Source organism: Mus caroli, unplaced genomic scaffold, assembly GCF_978045245.1.
Source record: "Mus caroli unplaced genomic scaffold, Mus_caroli_1 scaffold_13, whole genome shotgun sequence".
Taxonomy (NCBI): domain Eukaryota; kingdom Metazoa; phylum Chordata; class Mammalia; order Rodentia; family Muridae; genus Mus; species Mus caroli.
The window spans coordinates 71,384,137-71,404,431 of NW_028227268.1; the positions used below are offsets into that span (position 1 = coordinate 71,384,137).

The following is a 20,295-nucleotide window of genomic DNA, read 5'->3' on the forward strand; positions in this document are numbered from 1 at the left end:
GAGAAGTGTCTCTGCAGTTCAGAGCACAGACTACTCTTGCAGATGATCTAAGTTATGTTCCCAGCATCCACACTGTGGCTCACAACCACCCTGTAACTCCAGCTCCAAGGCATCGATGCCCCTGCCCTCTGTAGGTCCTGCACTCATGCGCACAAACCCACACACAGGCACACACTTGTACAGAATTTAAAATAATAACAATCTTTAAAAATAAGGAATATTAGCCGGGCGTGGTGGCGCATGCCTTTAATCCCAGCACTCGGGAGGCAGAGGCAGGCGGATTTCTGAGTTCGAGGCCAGCCTGGTCTACAAAGTGAGTGCCAGGACAGCCAGGGCTACACAGAGAAACCCTGTCTCGAAAAACCAAAAAAAAAAATAAATAAAAAAAAAATAAGGAATATTATGAATACATTTATAACTACTGAACTGTGTACATTAAAATGGTACATTTTATGCTATGTTGGTTATTTCAGCTTTTTAAAAAGGGGGCCAAATCTCCAAAGAAAATGCCTGGGTGTGCCATACATGTGCACATGCGTGTGTTCATGCGTATGTGTGTGTACTAAGTATGAAATCAAAATGCTGGTCTCAGAGAGACAGCTCAGCCGGCAAAGGATTAGCTGCCATACTTGATAACCTGAGTTCAATCCCTGGGACCCACATGACAGAAGGAGAGGACAAACTCCTCTGACCTCCACATGTGTGTGCATTGTGTGCACAGGTGTCCCTCTCCCCTCAAATGAAGTGAATATATGTAACAATGATAAGCTTTTAAAGATAAAATAAAATGCTGGTATATACAGCCAGTGTCCTCCAAAAAGATTTCTGTTTCTCACTATTTCTTAAGAGATGCCCATTTGCCCCTCAGCATCGCTGAGTGCTCTGTCTTCTCCAAGCTGTTTACTCTCTGATAAAAGGAGTAGGATGAAGTAGCCATAAGTAAGCACATAACAGTCATGGTGGTAATTTTCTATTCTAGGTCTTTCCATTCATACCTTCCATGGGAACTTCTTCGTCCGTTCTACAGACTTACTGTCTCTTCCCAATGTCAACCCAGATGCTGGGTATGCGGTCCAGATGTCAGTAGAAGAGAGTCTCACTGACACTCAGCTAGTTTCCTTCCAGTCAGCACTCTTATATACATCAAGTAAAGGTAATGGTTTGTTTGCATTTATTATCACAAAAAACATGACACCTACCCTCTTGAGTTTCTTGATACGGAATTTCTATGCTCTGCTCTGGCTGGCCTGGAACTAACTGTATCAACCGGGCTAGCCTCAGACCCATAGAAATTCACCTGCCTGTGCCTCCCAAGTCCTGAGATTAAAGGCATGCACCACTGCACCCAGCTGAGACCTAGCCTCTCAACAGATGTGTAGCCCTGGTACTGAGACCCCACCTACCTCTCTCCTGCCCAGCTGTGGGCTGTGGGCATCCTTACTCACCAGCTGGGGCTAACTTGGAGCGGTAAGGTGACATAGCATCACTTGGGTCTACATGAGAATTTCCTCAGCCCTGGGTACAACCAGGACTAGTATTTAGCATTACAATACATAGCAACATACCTTACCTCAAAAATTCTCCTTTTTTGCCTAAATAAAAAGGTTCTCTTTTAGTAATAATAAACAACATACAGTAGGAATAATTATGAAAAGTATTAAGTAAGAGTTACATTCAAAATTCCAGTTTTGTTTGTATTCAGCAATGCAGAAGAAAGTATTTTATTATCTATCCTATCCTGGTGAGTTCAGAGTACTGGATTTAAATCAATTTTTATCCTAATTTGTATTGTTAAAAAAAAAATTGTCTTAGACTTAAAACACTTCTTTTTTTTTTTTTTTTTTTCGAGACAGTGTTTCTCTGTGTAGCCTTGGCTCTCCTGGAACTCACTTTGTAGACCAGGCTGGCCTCTGCCTCCCAAGTGCTGGGATTAAACCACCATGCCCGGCTAAAACACTTCTTTAAATGTTAAACAACTTAAATTTAATTGTGAGACTAATTGTTTAGTCTTCAACCCCATTAGAGACCTGAGAAGGAATCAGTATTACCTGAGCATACAGGAAGCACAGGACTGCAGCTTCCAAAACTATACACATGACAGAGGCTGGCTGCTGAGCTGACTGCCAGGACAGTCCCCAATGCTCTTAATTGAATCTTTAGCTTTGAAAATGCTAATGATGAATGCAAAAAGATTCTGAGACCATTAAGAGCAAGATCCATACCTCTTTATGAATGGACATAGAAGCAAATGCTAACAATCCAGTCGTGGTGAGAAACAGTTACAGGAGAACAAGATACCTGGAGCTGGGCTATCAAAGATCTAGTCATTCCCTAAGTGTCTGCAGCCAAACCCAAAGGCTTTCATATTGGTTTTATCCATAGATTGCTGCTATGATTACCAAAGAAAAGGTAGTAAGATACTAATTTTTTTTTAAATTCTTCTATTAAAAAATATAAGCCAGGCACGGTGGCACAACCTTCAGACCCACTACTTGGGAGGCAGGCAGATCCCTATGAGTTTGAACCAGTCTAGTCTATGTAATGAGTTCCAGGAAAACTATAGCTACCTAGTGAGACCCTCCCTCAAAACAAAAACAAAAACCAATCAAATAAGTATATATAAAATTGAGGGCTGGAGAGATAAGATAGCTCAGCAGTTTAAAGTACTTGCTGCTCTTGTAGACCCTAGTTTGGTTCAGTTCCCAATACCCACACGGCAGCTCTCAACCACCCATAACTCCCATTTCCAAGAGATCCATTGCCCTCTTCCTATCTCTGAGGACACCAGTCACATACATGATATACATATATACATGCAGATAAAATATTCATACACAAAAAATAAATAAGTCTAAAAAAAAAATATATATATATATATATATATATATATATATATATATATATATATATAAATAAATAAAACTGGTGTTGGAGACGTACTCAGCACTTAAAGGAATTTGATTCTTCATCCAGAGGCCCCAGGTTTGTTTCCTAGCTCCGCTCACAACCATCTCTAACTCTAGTTCCAAGGTATCCCATTTCTCTGGCACCAAGCACAAACATGGTACATAGACATAGGTGCAGGCAAAATACTCAAAATAAAAATAAATAAATCTTTTTTTCTAGGGCGGTATAGGGTTTTGAAACAGGGTTTCTCTGTGTAATAGTCCTGACTGGCCTGGACTCTTTGTAGACCAGGGTCATCTCGGGATCTGCCTACCTCTGCCTCCTGAGTTTCGGATTAAAGGCATGCATCGCTACGCCTGGTCTAAAATCTTTTTTAAAGGCAGATTAGTTAGGCCTAGACTTAGTTGTGTGGTTCTCTGATCTCAGCACTCAGGTAGCTGAGGATGTAGGATTATGAGTTGGAGGCTGCCTGGGCTCTTATCTTGATCCTGGTCAGCAGGAGAGAGGAAAAACTAGGACCTTATCGGGTGTCAACTACAATTTCTCCTGTCTATTAAAAATAACCTGAACAAGAAGAGTTTCACAGTTAAAATATAAAACCTGAACATTTTTTCTGATACTCTTGGGCATTTGCTTTCTCTATGACCTTCTTGGTTCTAAGTTAAAAAAGAAACACTTTTCAGGACTGGCAGGGTGTTCAGCAGCTGAAGGTGCCTGTCACCAAGCCTGAGCCTGGAGTGCACATGGTGACAGAGCCAACTCTGTAGACATTATCCTCTCATCTTTGTGCACAAATAGTAATAAATAAGCAAAGTGATTGTCTGATAAATATTTTTTAAAGGAAAAGAAAAAAGAAGTGACTTTAACATAACCTCTTTTAAAAAATAGCTATTATGTTTCCTCACAAAGGTGAAAGAAGAATCCGTGTCCATACTTTGTGTTTGCCGGTAGTTTCTACCCTGAATGAAGTCTTTCTTGGAGCTGATGTGCAAGCAATTTCAGGGTTATTAGCCAATATGGGTAAGAATTGTTATTGCTTTAGATATTTTCCATACCATACCACCTAACACATCCATATATTTTTGTTCTACCTGAAGTTGGTACCTTAGAGGTTTTGACGTAGAGTGCTTTGGTCTGTTTCAACAGAAAGGTCCGCTGAGCTCACGTGCCTGTGTTTGCTTGCACTTTATGGAGGCATAATCGCATATTAGAGGGATTTCACCCTTTTTAATTGTATAAGTTTACAGGGCTGTACAGCCATCATCACAGTCTAATTTTAGAACATTTTTATCATCCCAAAGGATGTCATGCCCAATTAGTGCTCCCACCTACCCTCACTGACTAAGCCACCATTAAGTGATTTCCTATGTTTATTTGTCTACATTGGACTTAAATAACCATCTTTAAAAAAATATATCCAATATTTTCTTCTGAAAGTTCTTCTTAAAGATTATAAATATAAAAGAATAGAAATATATTTTAAAATTATTTCTATTTTATGTTTATGGGTGTTTTGCCTATATGTTTATCTGTGCATATTTGTGTGCCTGGTGCCTGAGGAGGCCAGAAGAGGACATGGAACCCCTAGAACTACAGTTAAGGATGGTTGTAAGCTGCCATGTCCGTGTTGGGAACTAAACCCAAGTCCTTTGCAACAGCAGCAGTGCTCCTAACTGCGATGCCACGTCTCAGCCCCTCACGTAACCAACTCTCATACACTGTGTAGTGTGAGCACTTGCTGGAGCTGTTGCTAATGCTCTGACATGAATAACAACATGTGAAAGATGGCTTCCTAAACAGCTGCACCCTTAACAACTGACCCTGTGCACCCAAAAGTATTTTATGCAGCCCAGGTATACAGGTATACAAATCAGACAGTTATTGATAATGAATCATAAACTTTATGACTTTGTATATTTATGGTTTTTCCATTTAGTAAATATAAAAGCAAATTGCTATTAATGAGATCACTGTGCTTATTTTATTTTTACATAAAAACTTGTGGCTGAACTGCTTGCTTTCTAAGTTGTGGGGTATTTTCACCATTTCTTGGAGTTGATCTATTATATCTTTATTATCATCAATGCTGAAAAAACTGCCTCATATAAATACATAACACAAAATAGCCAAAATATGGTTTGGGCCGTTATTCTGTCCTGATCTCAAGATCAGCTTATTTAACAGTTTTTAGGAACAGATGTGTTCATTCATAACCTTGCTTAAGTCTGCTCTGAAAAACACTTCACTGGGCCTCTGGATGTCTGGGCACCTTGTGGGCAGAGGCAGGCAGATCTCTGAGAATTTAATGCCAGCCTGATCCTGGACAGCTAGAGCTGTTACTCAGAGAAACCCTATCTCAAAAAAAAAAAAAAATTGTTTTTAATTGGGCCAGGAAGATAACTTGACAGGTTAAAGGTGTTATTTGCCAACATGCTGACTACCTGAGTTCAACCCCTGAATTTACATAATGGAAAGAGAACCAATTCCCCCAAGCTATCCTCTTGAGTGTGTGCGTGTGTGCATGTGTGTGTGTGTGCGTGCGTGTGTGCGTGCGTGAATGAATGATCTCTTCTGTTCTTTCTAGATGAATCACCAAGCCTATATCCTGTCTCTCTTTTTGTCCTGCCCTCACCTCACTAGCTGTTGACAGGTCGGTGACTGCCAGCCTGAGTGATGCCCGGGATGCCCTGGTGAATGCTGTCATCGACTCTCTCTCAGCCTACCGCTCTTCAGTCCTGAGTGGCCAGCAGCCAGGCCTCATGGTTCCTTTCTCCTTGAGGCTTTTCCCACTTTTTGTGTTGGCTCTCCTAAAACAGGTAAGAAAACTCAGGCTGGCACACTAAGAATGTTGAAAAGCTTTTTATTGAACTTTTAAATATTGTATAAGTAGCTTTAGACCAGCTAAATGTTCTGAGACTGGGAACCCTGTCTCTCACAGGAGCATTAGAGGGATTTATAGCCAAAGACATTTATGAATAACTAATTTAATGTAAGTGCCTCACTCACCAACAGTTCAGTGATATGACTGCAAATTTAAATGATAACCAAAGAAAGACCTGAAAGTTGTAGTGTTGCTCTGAACGCACCTGCTGCATGTTCTCATGCACACTGGAAGCTTAAAAGCGAACACACAGACTCAGAGCCATGTGACAGCCTTTAGACACCGGGAGTGTGAGGGATGGAGAGGTACTGCTCAGGGCACAGTGGGGCTGTGTGTGGGGAGTGGTGTGTGCGTGCCACAGCATGTGTATGGGGTCACAAATGCCTCTTTCTGCTGAGTCATCTTGCCAGCCCAGTTCTAACTTATTTACTTAAGTCACAGAAATTACCTAAGTATTTAAGTTTTATCATTTAACAATCCAAGATCTTCTCTTGAAAGCCTTTTTTAGCTGGGTGTGGTGGCGCACACCTTTAATCCCAGCACTCGGGAGGCAGAGGCAGGCGAATATCTGAGTTCGAGGCCAGCCTGGTCTACAGAGTGAGTTCCAGGACAGCCAGGGCTATAGAGAGAAACCCTGTCTCGAAAAAACAAACAAAAAGCCTTTTTTAATGGTCTGCCTTCCTTGATATCTTCCCCTCCCGCCCTCCCCACCCCTCCACACACACACACACAGACACTCGCTGTTAGACATACAGCGCTGTCATCCCTTCCCATCATGCAGCACTGCGACACCTTCGTTCCTCTTGCCTCCTACAATTTTTCTATGTCAGTTATCACTGAGCACAGTTTGCTGATTTATTATTTTTCCTTTTTGTTGTTGAGACAAGGTCTTACCGTGTAGCCTCATTGTAGAACTCACTTTGTAGACCAGGCTGATCTTGAACTCACAGAGATCCACCCACCTCTACATCTTGAGTGTATTTTTACATTCACCTTTATTTCTCCTTTTCAGGAAGTAAACCATGAATACAAAAGTTTTGTCTTTTTTTTGGTTTTGGTTTTGGTTTTTTGAGACAGGGTTTCTCTGTGTAACCCTGGCTGTCCTGGAACTCACTTTGTAGACCCAGGCTGGCTTCGAACTCAGAAATCTACCTGCCTCTGCCTCCCAAGTGCTGGGAAGGTTTTTGTCTTTTTTTATTCGTTATTTAATCACAGCACCTAGTATGTAATAACAGTAAATGAAAAAGATGTAAGTGCATTATTTCACCTATAAAATACAGTGATTGCCGGGCAGTGGTGGTGCACACCCTTAATCCCAGCACTTAGGAGGCAGAGGCAGGAGGATTTCTGAGTTTGAGGCTAGCCTGGTTCAGTTTACCTGAACCTGCCTGGAAAAGGCGTTCTAGTCACATTCAGTCTGTGAATATTCATTGTTCTCTGCCTCTTGTATTCCTCTCCACCAACTGAGACACTAGCCCTCACCTCACCGCTCTGCCAGCCTGAGTGCAGCTACTACAGCAGTAAAACTGTCCCAGCCTCAGCTCTGCCGTGCCACTGTCCTCAAGTGTGGTACCACCCTGCTTCAGAGGCTGTGGGATCTACTGTATTGTCTTGAGTTTTAATGTCTCCCGTTGTGGAAGAAACAATTACCGTCCAGCAGACGTGGCACACTTGTCTTTTTGCTATGCCATGTGTACCTTTATCTTGTCGCCAGGGTACCATCCTTCCCAGGCTTCTCAGCTCCATCACAGTCACTGCAGTTAGGCCTAGCCTAGCAGTGAGGAAACAGACTCCAGGGAGATCGGGTGACTTAGCAGTGCTCAGGTATTGACTAGTTGAGACTTCCAGATGAGGCTACAGGGTAATGACTTCTTCAAAGATAAAATAATTTATGATAAATTGCTAATTCTGTCTAATGATAATCTTTTAGCAATTGACATTTACAAAACTCTGTCTTTTTCTAATGTTGGGAGGCGGGGTGTTGTTTTATTATAGAAATCTTTCCAGACTGGGACAAGTGTACGTCTAGATGAACGAATTTTTGCCATGTGTCAAGTGAAAAACCAGCCATTGGTTCACCTCATGCTCACAACACATCCCAGCTTGTATAGAGTTGACAACCTCTCAGATGAGGTAAGACCAACTCCCTGTTCTGTGGCTTCTTCTGAAAAATGTGAAGCCTAATTATATTCTGTACAGAATGAGTTTGTTACCTAAATCCTTGTTTGTTTTTTCCTAGGTAAATGTACAGAAACTTTGATATTTAGGGACATTCCTGAAAATATTAACTTTAAGTTTTCTAAGACATACTCTCTTTTTTTCTAATTTGAGATTTAAAGATAGAGATATACTATACAAGGTGTCTCAGAGTGTCTATTGTTGTGAGGAAACACCATGACCAAAGTCACCTTGGCGGAAAGGCTTCTGTTAGCATAGAGTTCATCATCAGAGAAGCAGCTGAGGAAAAGCCATGGAGGGTGCTGTGTACAGGCTTCTCTACGGCTTACTCAGTCAGGCTTCTTACACAGCCAACACCACCAGACCATAGGGGGCACTGTTGCGGGAAATATTTAAAAAGAATCACCAAGCTCCTGCACTTCATCCAGCTACTCTCTGCCTGCCAACTCTCCAGCAGGACCAGAGCTCCTGTGTTCCCTTCCCTTGGCTGCCATGCCAGCCACACGTAACGCAACGCAACGGAACGTAACACAACGCAACGACCATCCACCCAGCAGTCAGCACCTCAACACCCAGCAACCCAGTAGAAACAAAACTCTAGAAGCTTATAATTAACAAGTCAGATTTAGAGGGCTGGAGAGATGGCTCAGAAGTTAAGAGCACTGACTGCTCTTCCGAAGCTCCCCAGTTTGAGTCCCAGTAACCACATGATGGCTCACAATCATCTGTAATGAAATCTGATGCCCTCTTCTGGTGTGTCTGAAGATAGCTACAGCGTACTTATATATAATAAAGAAATAAATCTGGGCCAGAGCAAGCAGGGCTGGAGAGAGAAGAAAAAGTGTCTGAAGACAGCTACAGTGTACTTACATATATCTGACTTTTAAAGATTTATTTATGGGGCTGGTGAGATGGCTCAGTGGGTAAGAGCACCCGACTGCTCTTCCGAAGGTCCAGAGTTCAAATCCCAGCAACCACATGGTGGCTCACAACCATCCGTAACGAGATCTGGCGCCCTCTTCTGGAGTGTCTGAGGACAGCTACAGTGTACTTACATATAACAAATAAATAAATCTTTTAAAAAAATTTAAAAAAAAGATTTATTTATTATATATCAATAAATTCTCAATTCACAAGATGCCTACACAATAATTTCAGGGCCAAATGATAATGATACAAGCTGCCCACCTAGATCAAACAAGTTATCTCAATTATTCTATCCCTTTATGATGTTTATTACCACCTGTGGCTATCTAAACCCACGTGGGATCAGGATCTGCTCTTTGTCCCTGCAACTCTTTGTTCTGCCTCCCTTTTCCCTGTCCAATCACAAGCTTCCTGCTGCACTAATATTTTAATGTAATTGACAGGAAATATCCTACCCCCAGGCACTGCCCACAACGGGCTCTTCTCACATCACTCACTAATTGAGGGAAATGCCAATCTGGTGGGGGCATTTTCTCAGTTAAAGTTTTCTCTTCTCAGGTGACTCTAGCTGGTGCCAAGTGGACATAAGATAGCCAGCACAGAAGGCTCTTACCAGTCGTTCCTAATGTTTAACTTTGTAGTTTCCTGGGCTATACCTAAATGGCTTATTCCTATAGTTCAAACAACTTTAGCTAAAACAAGAGGATCACTTGAGCTCATGAGTTTGAAATCAGTCCCTGCCTCAGAAACAAAATTCAAAAACTCTAAGAAGAGGAGGAAGAGGAAGAAGAAAAGGAGGAGGAAGAAGAGGAGCAACAAAAGGAAGAAGAGGAAGAAGAGGAGGAGGAAAGAAAAAAGGAGAGAGACTTGATTAATCCATTATTAGTTGAATTTCATTAATGTCACTTTATTTGTTCACTATATATTATATTTTTCAATTTAATTTTTAAAACCAAAGTCAAGCTTGGTGGCACGGATAATCCTAGCACTTGCAAGATGGGTCAGGAGTTCAAGGCCAGCCCCAGCCAGCTATAAAGGGAGTTCCAGGCATGCCTGGCTAAGGAGACCCTCTCTTTAAAGACTGTAACAGCCCAGTTGGTGGGTCCACTCTCCACCCTGGCATTAACCTAGCATGGTGGTTCATACCTACATTGTCAACTCTTGGAACACGGAGGCAGGAGGATCAGAAAAGAAATTCAGAGTTATCTTTAGCTACACAGGAAGCTGGCAACCAGCCTGTACCTAAAGATCTGGTCTCAAAAAACTAAAGATGGGAATGGGCTGGAGCGATGATTTGTGGGTAAAGTGCTTTGCTGCACAAGCATGAGGACCTGAGTTAGTTCCCCAGAATATGACACCATGGATCTGTAAGCCCAGCACTGGGGAAGCCCAGGGACCTGCTGGCCAGCCAGGTAACTGAGTCAACAAACTCCAGGTTCATTGAGAGCTTGTCTCAAAGAATAAGGTGGCAAGTGACAGAAAACACCTGCCATTAACTTCTAGCTATACAACTAAGAAATAAATATGATTAGAATTTAATTTCAATTATTAGACTCATGGTGGCTTTGTTTAATATACATAATATTCCATGTTTATTATGCATAACTGACTTGCCTATTTAAGATCCAAACTCTTGTAAGTCAATTCATTTCATTGTGTTAGTTACTTAACCCTGGCTCTAGAGAGCTGAGCGTGGTACCCCAGGCCAGTAATTTCAGCACTTAGAGGAGAAGGCAGAACAATCTGGAGTTCAAGATCAGCTTCAGCTACATAAAAAGTTTGAGGCCAGCCTGAGCTATGGCAGACTCTTTTTCCAAAAAAGTACTGAGGCTAGGAATAAAATGTTTATTGTGGAAGCATGAGGACCAGAGTTCAGAACCCACATGAAAAACAAGGCAGGCATGGCAGCCACCTGTCATTTTATCACTCGAAATTTTCAGAGGCAGCAGATCCCTGGGATGATCTGCCTAATTAGACTCTGTGAGTACATGTTAACCTGTATCTAACCTGTATCTAAAAACTTCATTCTTTGCCTCCTTCAGGGAGCTCTCAACATCAATGACAGAACCATACCTCAGCCCCCCATTCTTCAGCTCTCGGTGGAGAAGTTGAGCAGAGATGGAGCGTTCCTCATGGATGCAGGCTCAGTGAGTGGATTATCTCAGTCTTATGAGCTCAGTGTGCTGCTGAGCCTCCTTAATGGTTGGCTTCAGCTGCCTTTCTTTATACATTAGTGCTGACCATCCTCCCTGCTGTCTCCCATTTCACAGTGTTTCGTAGTTCTCTGTACAGTCTCACTAAGCATGCTCATCCTTTGACTTTTTAAAGCATAACCAATGATAAAAGTATCAGACTCACTATTAGGCTGTCTCTCAAAACAGTGTATTTGTGTTTGCAGTTACTGATGCTTTGGGTTGGAAGAAATTGTTCACAAAATTTTCTCAGCCAAGTTCTGGGAGTTCAAAACTATGCATCAATTCCACAGACAATGGTAAGCTTTTATGTTAGTGGTCGTAAACTATTTAAAGGACATTTCAAATATGATACAAACATGAACCCTATTTTCAGATCAGGACTTAAGACTCCAAATTTCTCCCAAAGTAAGTATCTTTATAGATACTATCTCTACTGACTACAAGTGCTCATTTTATGGTTTAGTTTGGGTGTGTTTACAGGCAGGCTCTTGCTATGGTGTTCAGGTTTGTCTATGTCTCAAGAACGCAGAGGGTTCCTTATGCCTCAGAGTCTCTATTAGATAGGACTATAGCCACATACCACTATGCCAGGCTCATCTTGTCTCGTTTGTTGTGGTTTTGGGTTTTGTTTTTGTATTTCTTTGTTTTGTTTTGTATTTTTACATTGGTCACCATGTAGCTCTGGCTGGCCTAGAACTCACTATGTAGACCAGGTTGGCCTCAAACTGACAGAGATCTACTTGTCTCTGCCTCTTGTCTCTTGCCTCTGTCCCTATACCTGGCTCATTTTGTCTTCAAATGATATTTTTGGTTAGCCTTGGGGTTATTTTTGTTTTATTTCATGTGTATGAATGTTTTGCTTGCATGTAGATATGTATATCACATGCATGCCTGGTTCCTGTGAAGTTTAGAACAGGGTGTGGATCCACGGAACTGGACTTCTAGATGGTCGTGAGTACCATGTGGGTGATAGGGGACCCAGGTCCTCCGTAAGAGGTGCACATGCTCCTAAATCTGAGCCGTCCGCAGCCTCTTCGCAGTTTTGTGTGCATTTCATCTGTAGGGTGGTTTGGAAATAGTATCACCAGACTGTCTCTGCCCTGCCAGCTCCTGAGTAACCACACAGAGACTTAGTGTTTATTAAGCTTAGGCCTTAGCTGGCTACCTCCCAGATAGCTCGTCTAACTTAAATTATCCCGACTATTCTATTCCACCTCTGCCACGTGGCCCCTTAGTCAGTCAGTCAGTTAGTCCTGGCACTTACTCCTTCCCCCTCTGTGTCACGATGACGAATCTCTCACCTCTGAATTTTTTCAAAGTTTGGTAGGAACCACAGTTCCTACCTCTACCAGGAAGTCCTGCCTTTCCTCTCCTGCCTCAGCTCTTTATGAAACCCATTAGGAGGTGGTGGAGGTCTATGTGTAGGTGGTTAATCCATAAAAATAATGACGCCACCGGGCGTGTTGGTGCACGCCCTTAATCCCAGCACTCGGGAGGCAGAGGCAGGCTGATTTCTGAGTTCGAGGCCAGCCTGCTCTACAGAGTGAGTTCCAGGACAGCCAGGGCTACACAGAGAAACCCTATCTAGAAAAACAAGGGAGAAAAAAAAAAAAAAGAAAAACAACCTTTAAACAGTGCACAAAGAGGTTCCCCAAGATAGGTCTTACTCTGTAATCCATGTTGACCCCAAAATTACGGCAGTTTCCTCACCCCAACCTTTCAGTTGCTAAGATTATATATAGATTTACAGTACTGTACCTAGCTGAGAATGACACTGGTTTTTTTTTTTTTTTGGGGGGGGGGGAAGAGGATCAATTCTTTTTAGCCAGGGTTTTACTATATAGCCCTGGCTTACCTGGAACCCATGATGTAGACCAGGCTGGTCTCAATCTTACAGCATTTCTTTTACCTGAGCCTCCAAAGTGCTGAGCTCACAGACATGAATCAGTGTCTTAAGAGTTTTATTGCAACTCTTTTAAAGGAAAACATGAGTTGGGTTTGGCTAACACTTTCAGAGTTTTAGTCCTTTATCATGGCAGGGAGAATGGTGGCACACAGGCAAACATGATACTGGAGAAGGAACTGAGAGTTCTACATCTTGATCTGCAGGCAGCAAGGAGTATCTTCTGAAGGTAGCAAAGAGGAGGCTGTTTTTCCACGATGGGCAGAGCTTAACCTGGGAGACCTCAAACCTCTTCCCCCTGCCCTGCTCCCAACACACACATTGATACCCTTTCTTCCACAAAGCTATACCTCCTAATAGTACCATCCCCATGGGCCAGACACTCAAACACATGAGTGTATGGGGGCCAAACCTATTCAGACCACCACAATCACCTTTCCAAAGTGTTTAAAATGGTAATTCTCAGCTATACATGGTAGCACTCAGGAGGCAGAATCAGGAGGATCTCTGTGTGTTCCGGTCCAGCCACAATTAGTTGCTGTGACCTTCTCTGAGTCTGATCCCCAAAACCCAGGTAAGCTGAGAGGGAGAAGCAGCTCCAGAGTTTTTCTCTGACATGTGTCCAAAATGTGCATTTCATGCGCATAGACATACATACTACAATAAAAATTTGAATGTATTTTGTGTTTATATGTATATAGCTGTTTTGCCTGCATGGGTGTCTGTGTGCCTTGTGTGTGCCCTGATGCCCAAAGGGGTGAGAAAAAGTTATCAGTCCTTTGAAACTGGAGTTACAGACAGCTGTTTACCACCATGTAAGTGCTAGAAATCAAACTCTTGTTTTCTGGAAGAACAGTGTGTGCTCTTAACTACTTACTGACCCACAAACCATTTCTTCAGCCCAGTGATAAAGCTTTTAAGAGTTAAAATATTGTTGGGCTGGAGAGATGGCTCAGCAGTTAAGAATACTGACTGCTCTTCCAGAGGTCCTGAGTTCAATTCCCAGCAACCACATGGTGGCTCACAACCATCTGTAATGGGATCTGATGCCCTCTTCTGGTGTGTTTGAGAACAGCTACAGTGTGTGTGTGTGTGTGTGTGTGTGTGTGTGTGTGTGTGTGTGTAATAATATTGTCTTTGAAGGAGAAAGCATTGAATTTAGTTAATGACCAAAAAATAAAATTAAAAACTTGTATTGCTGCACATGACATTAGTATCTGTGTGTGAGTGTCTTTGTCTTTCTCCCAACCCCCTTTTTTAGCAAGGATTATTGAAGCCAAAGCCTTGCACACTCTAGGCAAGCATCATTTGAGTGCTGTGTCTGCATGTATATCTGCGTGCCAGAAGAGGACATCAGATCTCATTACAGATGGTTGCGAGCCACCATGTGGTTGCTGGGAATTGAACTCAGGATCTCTGGAAGAGCAGCCAATGCTCTTAACTGATGAGCCATCTCTCCAACCTACATTTGGATAATTTTAAATTGTTAAAATTGCCTTATTTTTTTCAGTACCTACTGCTAGCTAGTATGTGTCCAGCTTTGGAAAACATATTTATCACTTTATATTCCAATCGGGTTCTGTGCTGCACTCCTGGCAATAATTAAAGGACTTAAGTATTTATTTTAAAATTTTTATTATATCTATTTCTTCATTGAAGTTTGGGGTATACATATCAAGGGTCAAGTGAGGTCAGAGGACAACTTTTGGGGATTGATTCTTTCTACTAAGTGGGTCCCAGAGATCAAACTCAAGTCACCAGGCTTTGTATCAAGTGCCTTTACCCACTGAGTCATCTCCAGTCTTCAGGATTCATATATGTAGAAAGACTTCGATGTCAAAGTTATATAGAGGATATAAGCTTTCAGTCCTTGAGCAAAACTACTAGACTAGATGAATAGGCATTTAAGTCGTGAAATCAGAAAGTGTTGTATTTGTAATAACCACCTTGATGAGTTGGCTGATTCTAAATTTCATTATGAAGTGAAGAGCTGGAAGGTTTTCCTAGGTCAATACAGTGCTAACTAGATCAAGACTGTACTAACTAGATCAAGACTGTGCTGACCAGATCAAGACTGTGCTAACTAGATCAAGACTGTGCTAACTAGATCAAGACTGTGCTGACTAGATCAAGACTGTACTGACTAAAATCAAGACTGTGCTGACCAGGCCCAAGAGCCTGCCACCTGTTTTGTATTTATGATCTTACTGGAACTTAAGTGTAGCAATGGCAGTCCTGAGTATTTACAACAGAAACAGAATTACTTTCAAGCCTAATATAAACTCTGGTCCAACAAAATCAACTGATTTTGAGTCATAAATCTAAAGGGTGCAGACTGCAAGGTAGGTAGATAACAGAGCTAATTGGAGTTTTATTTAATAGACAGATCTTCCAGAACTTGATACACCCGAATCTGCCAGAATAGCAGCCTTCATCTCATGGCTTAGAGAGCAGAGGCCGTTCTTCCCAGTACTCTATGTAATCAGGTAAGTCAATAGTTGTTGTTTTGTAGGGTTTGGTTTTTTGTTTTCTGTTTTTCAAGATAAGATTTTTCTGTATAATAGCCCTGGCTGTCCTGGAACTCACTTTATAGAACATGCTGACCTCCAATTTACTGAGATCTCCCTGCCTCTGCCTTCCAAGTGCTAGAATTAAAGGGTAAGTCAGACTTTTAATGTGTCAATGTCTGGTCTTACAAGAACTAATTTTATATGACCAAATTTATAAGTAAACCTTTTAAAAGAACATAGAAAGGTCTGGCAAAGTAGATTAGTTGGTATAATTTTCTTTTTGAGGCAAGATTTCTCTATCTTGGAACTAGCTCTATAGACTAGGCTGGCCTTGAACTCATAGAGATCTGCCTGCTTCTGCCTCCAAGAGCTGCGTTTAAAGGTATAGAATACCACCATTGCCCAACAATTGGTAGTGTCCGTGTAGCACATCCTAGATTCAATCCTACGCATGATATAAAACAGTGCATGGTGACACATGCTTGTGATCCCAGCACTCCAAAGGTGGAGACAGGAGGATCAGTTTAAGTTCATCCTCAGAATTCTGAGTTCAAAGCCACCCTGAGCTACATGAGACACTGTCTCAAACAAATAAAAAGAATATGGAAAGATAAAATATACTTCTTTTCAATTGTTCTGTGAGTGTGTGTTTTGCCTACATGTATGTATATACTCCATATGTATACTTGGTGCCCTTGGAAGTCAGAAGAGGGTGCTGAATCCCCTAGGAACCGGACTTAGAGACAGTTGTGAGCCACTATTTAGGTGTTGGAAACCAAATGAGTCTAATGGTCTAGGTCCTCTATAAGAGCAGCCAGTCCTTTAAACCACTGAGCCATCTTTCCAGCCCCTAGACATAGCTGATTATATGATCAGAATTATCTTAATTATCATAGTACATCAGTAGCCTATGAAAAGAATCTGAGGTTTATTCTACTGCATCCAACACACATAATCATTGCTACCTTTTATCTCTAAGGGAGGAGAGTCTTATGAAAGCAGCCTTCCTTCAGAACTTGGTAGAAGACAGAACAGAGTCTGCACTGTCATATTATGAATTCCTTCTGCACATACAGCAGCAAGTGAACAAGTGACGAGACCGGGCTGCTGAGGAGTCGCTGGTGGAGTTCCTGAGGATGCAGTACCTTTCTTTCCTCCTTAAGATTGTGAACAAATGTGATGATGATTAAGATGTTTCACTGTGATTTCAACTAACTATAGCAAATAAAGGACCACAGCCGAGAGTCAGATGTGCAACTCCAAAATACTGTATTTTTCAAATCAAATAGATGTCTATACAATTGGAAACCTTTTTTTTCCTTTGCTGCCAACTATGTTTGAGTTGTTATGGATTGAGATGAGACAATATTGCAGAGGCAAAGAACATTTTATAAAATAAAGACTTCTGTGTTCTGCATTTCTATTTCTCATTTTTTTTATTTTTATGAGTTTTTGGCTGCTACATTTAAAAACGTCACAAGACTAAGTGTTTTAGGGACGTTTCAAATCTATCAATAATGATCTTTTTTAAATTGGAAAATCCAAAAGTCAGTAGACTGTAGAAAAGCTGGAATCCATCCCCTTTACATATCTGTTTTTGCCACACACACCCCCTTCATTTTCTAGGGAAGGAAAAGGATCATGTTAACTAAATTGGAGTACACTAGCTCTGGTCTTGCTTGGGAAGAATATAAAGTAAATTGTGAAGCTTTAACATCTGTCAGTATTTTCTCTACTTGAACAAAGTCACTTTAATTTGAGGTGAAAACTAATTAGGTGGTTTTCTGCTGTTTTATTCTGCCGTGAATAAAATTTGAGCTGTCTTCATAAATATATCAGGACTGGCAATGATAATAGGAGCTGGTTCTGTTGATTCGCTGAGTGGGTTTTTGTTTGGTCCATTTCTGCTGTGATTGATAAAGTATTACAAGCAGTTAAAGGTTCCCTAAATGCAATCTTAGAATGCATCAGCGTTATCTCTAAGGAGTTTAAGGATTAAATTGGAAGCCGCTCATGTATTCTGGGATATTAAAACCTTTTAAGGTATGAATGCTGCTGTTTGAGTTGGTGGATACTAAGATTGTACAAATCCATCATTTTAAAGTTATAAAAGAAACTTGATTTGTTATCATGCTCTAAAGACTGCTTGTTTTGATTCAGTTAGAGAACTATTACAGTCAAACTATCGGATGGCTTTTGTTTACAAATAGGTAAATTATCCATGTGTATTTAAAGTGCTATGATGTGTCTTTAAGAGTTTGCCTCAGTTTTCACAGGTTCATCATCTTGTATGAACTTCTTTAGTAATATTTGTGTGTAATACTCAGAGATCTTTTTGGTTTTTGTTTTCATAGATTAGAAATGTGTTTACAATCTCCGTCTCACGCCATCACCAATGTAATAGTAACTTCCAGGTTTACACCCACACGGGCTGACTGTAACTCCTGGGAAGGGAAGCAGCAGGCCCCTGGAGTGTACAGACAGCTACCGAGTGCCAGCTGCTTCCGGACACCTGTGCTTTGTGAGAGTGACAGTGTTAGAGTCCCTTTTCTTTTTAATTCCAAGCCACACATGATGGTGGCACGGGACCCTAATGCTGGTATTTGAGAGGCTAAAGCAGGAGATTGCTAGCCTGGGCTACATAGCAAGTGCCAGACCAGCTAGACTTGTCTCAAAAAGACAATTGAAAATTTTTGTTTCAGTGTACATATAGTACATTCAATTGAGGGTTGTTTTTTTTTTTTTAACTGCTTCATTTATTGAGAAGCAGTTTTCAAACTAGAACCAATTAAGTGTATATTATTTCCCCTCTTTTTAAGAAACAGCCATTATATACAATGTTCCTTTAAATGAACTAAAGTTTTCTTTTTAATGGGATTTTAAATGTTAGTATTTTTAGATTCTTTCATCATAGTAAGGAATCTTCCAGAGGGAAATGTACTCCTAGGGAAACCTTCCTTGTGCCTTCCCGGAGTAAGTCTGACCCTTATTAGCACCTGCTTGGTTAGTATATTTCACAAATTTACTTTTAAATTTTATTTTAGATATTATATTATGTGCAATCCAGAGTAATTTTATAACAGTCATAAAAACATAACTATTAGGGTTCTCAACTTCGTTCTCCACACAAGAGAATGAACCGTTGTGGAATATTGATATGATTATTTTTTTGCTATATTGAATGTTTTTCAGTTTTGACTTTTTTTTTTTTTTTGCAGTAAGACACTACCCGTCCTACCATCCTGTATTACTTTCTGATGTAAAACAACTAATATTTACACTATGCCATATTTTTTTTATTGTAGTTGTAAATTATGAAAGATCCTTGAATTTTCTACAGATCTACAACTACTAAAGTAACAGACAAGGGCAATCTTGATATATAAATCTGAGCATGCAGTTCTACCATAAAAAGTACTCTATTTTTCTAAATCTAGAATTTTTAAAATAATGTTCCTGTAAGTCTGACATACTAATATTCACTTAAGCAGTAACATTTATTTTAGCTTGCATATATTTTAATTTAATGTAATGTACTGAGTCTAATAGACTGTTTTGCAATAATTAGAATAAAAGATTTACTTCTTCTAATCAAAGATGCATAACAGCTATTATCTAGGGGACCACCAAATGTGATTTCACAGTTTTAACTATTATAAACACAATTGTTACATAGAAATTTTAATTTTGTAAAGTAGTGTGTATGATATTGTAACATTAAGTCCTTGTTCTCAAATCAAAAGTATATGTTGCCCTCCAGTGTATTGTGCTCAGTCTTGCTCCCCTGAGATGTTGACACAGGATTGGTCTTCCTTTTTACAGATTGTAATTTTCACTGTTTTATTCCTGTTTTTTAAAAAAAAAGTCATTTGTAACCCATGCAAACAATGTTTGATCTGTGCTAACTTATAAATTTGGCTATTCAATAAAGTTAATCAAAAGAACTTATGAAAGTGCTAGTTATTGAAGATAGTATAGATTGGTGGCCTGCCTGCCTCTACATGGGTTTGTTTTGGGGATAGCTCTCCTATAGCCTCATCTAGCTGCACACTGACTATGTAGCCAAGGACAGAACTGTGATCTGATCCTCCTGCCTTTACCTCCTAAGTACTAGAATTACAAGAGTGTCCCACTGCACCTTAACTTATACAGTACTGAAAAAGTACATAAGGGGCTTCACTTGAGCTAGGCAAACATTCTACCCTGTGAGCCATATTCTCAGCCTTACACTGAATGCTTGATGCTCCACAAGGGTAGCTAGGTTTGAATTCCAGATTGGACAGGATGGCTTTCTGAATGTTGGTGCCTTAAAAAATGACTATAGGCCCAAGTATTGTTCATTTGAGGATTGTCTCCTAGCCTTTGGTGGTTTTTGTCCTTAATACTCTACAGTGTTATTTCTCTGGGCTTATTGTTTACCTTGCTTTTTCTTCAGGTGATACTCTAATTAGAAGATCCTTGTTCTCTAATTCTGGAAGTTCCTAGCCATCTTCTTTCCAAGTAGTTTTCCTGTTTTGGGGAATTTCTTGTTTTGAGAGCTATGGTTGAGGCAAGCAAGCACAGGAATAGATAAGCAACCTGACCTCCACTTGGATTGGGCAGTGCACACCCCCTTGTCCAGCCTGACAGCATATTCTTTTCTAACCGGTGCTACTGCTTTGTTCTGAATGAAGCTATCTTACTACTTTTAAAAATTGTGTGACCCCTTATTTTTAGATAGTCCCAACCACTAGTAGCAAGATAGCTCTATGCAACAATGACTGGTTTACAATTCACTTATGTAGTCCAGGCAGA

The 20,295-nt window shown here is 40.7% G+C and overlaps 1 protein-coding gene across 2 annotated transcripts in view; it reads left to right on the forward strand.

Moving 5' to 3' along the window:
- Sec24a (SEC24 homolog A, COPII component) overlaps positions 1-19,445 on the forward strand; it is a 65,761-nt gene extending 46,316 nt beyond the window's left edge. For both annotated transcript variants that reach the window (XM_021175566.3, XM_021175567.3), the window contains exons 16-23: positions 980-1,153; positions 3,817-3,927; positions 5,548-5,723; positions 7,784-7,921; positions 10,936-11,040; positions 11,292-11,384; positions 15,374-15,477; positions 16,481-19,445. In XM_021175566.3, the coding sequence (XP_021031225.1) occupies positions 980-1,153; positions 3,817-3,927; positions 5,548-5,723; positions 7,784-7,921; positions 10,936-11,040; positions 11,292-11,384; positions 15,374-15,477; positions 16,481-16,595 (1,016 nt within the window). In that variant the 3' untranslated portion in view covers positions 16,596-19,445. The remainder of the gene's footprint in view (positions 1-979; positions 1,154-3,816; positions 3,928-5,547; positions 5,724-7,783; positions 7,922-10,935; positions 11,041-11,291; positions 11,385-15,373; positions 15,478-16,480) is intronic.
- The last annotated feature ends 850 nt before the right edge of the window (positions 19,446-20,295 follow it).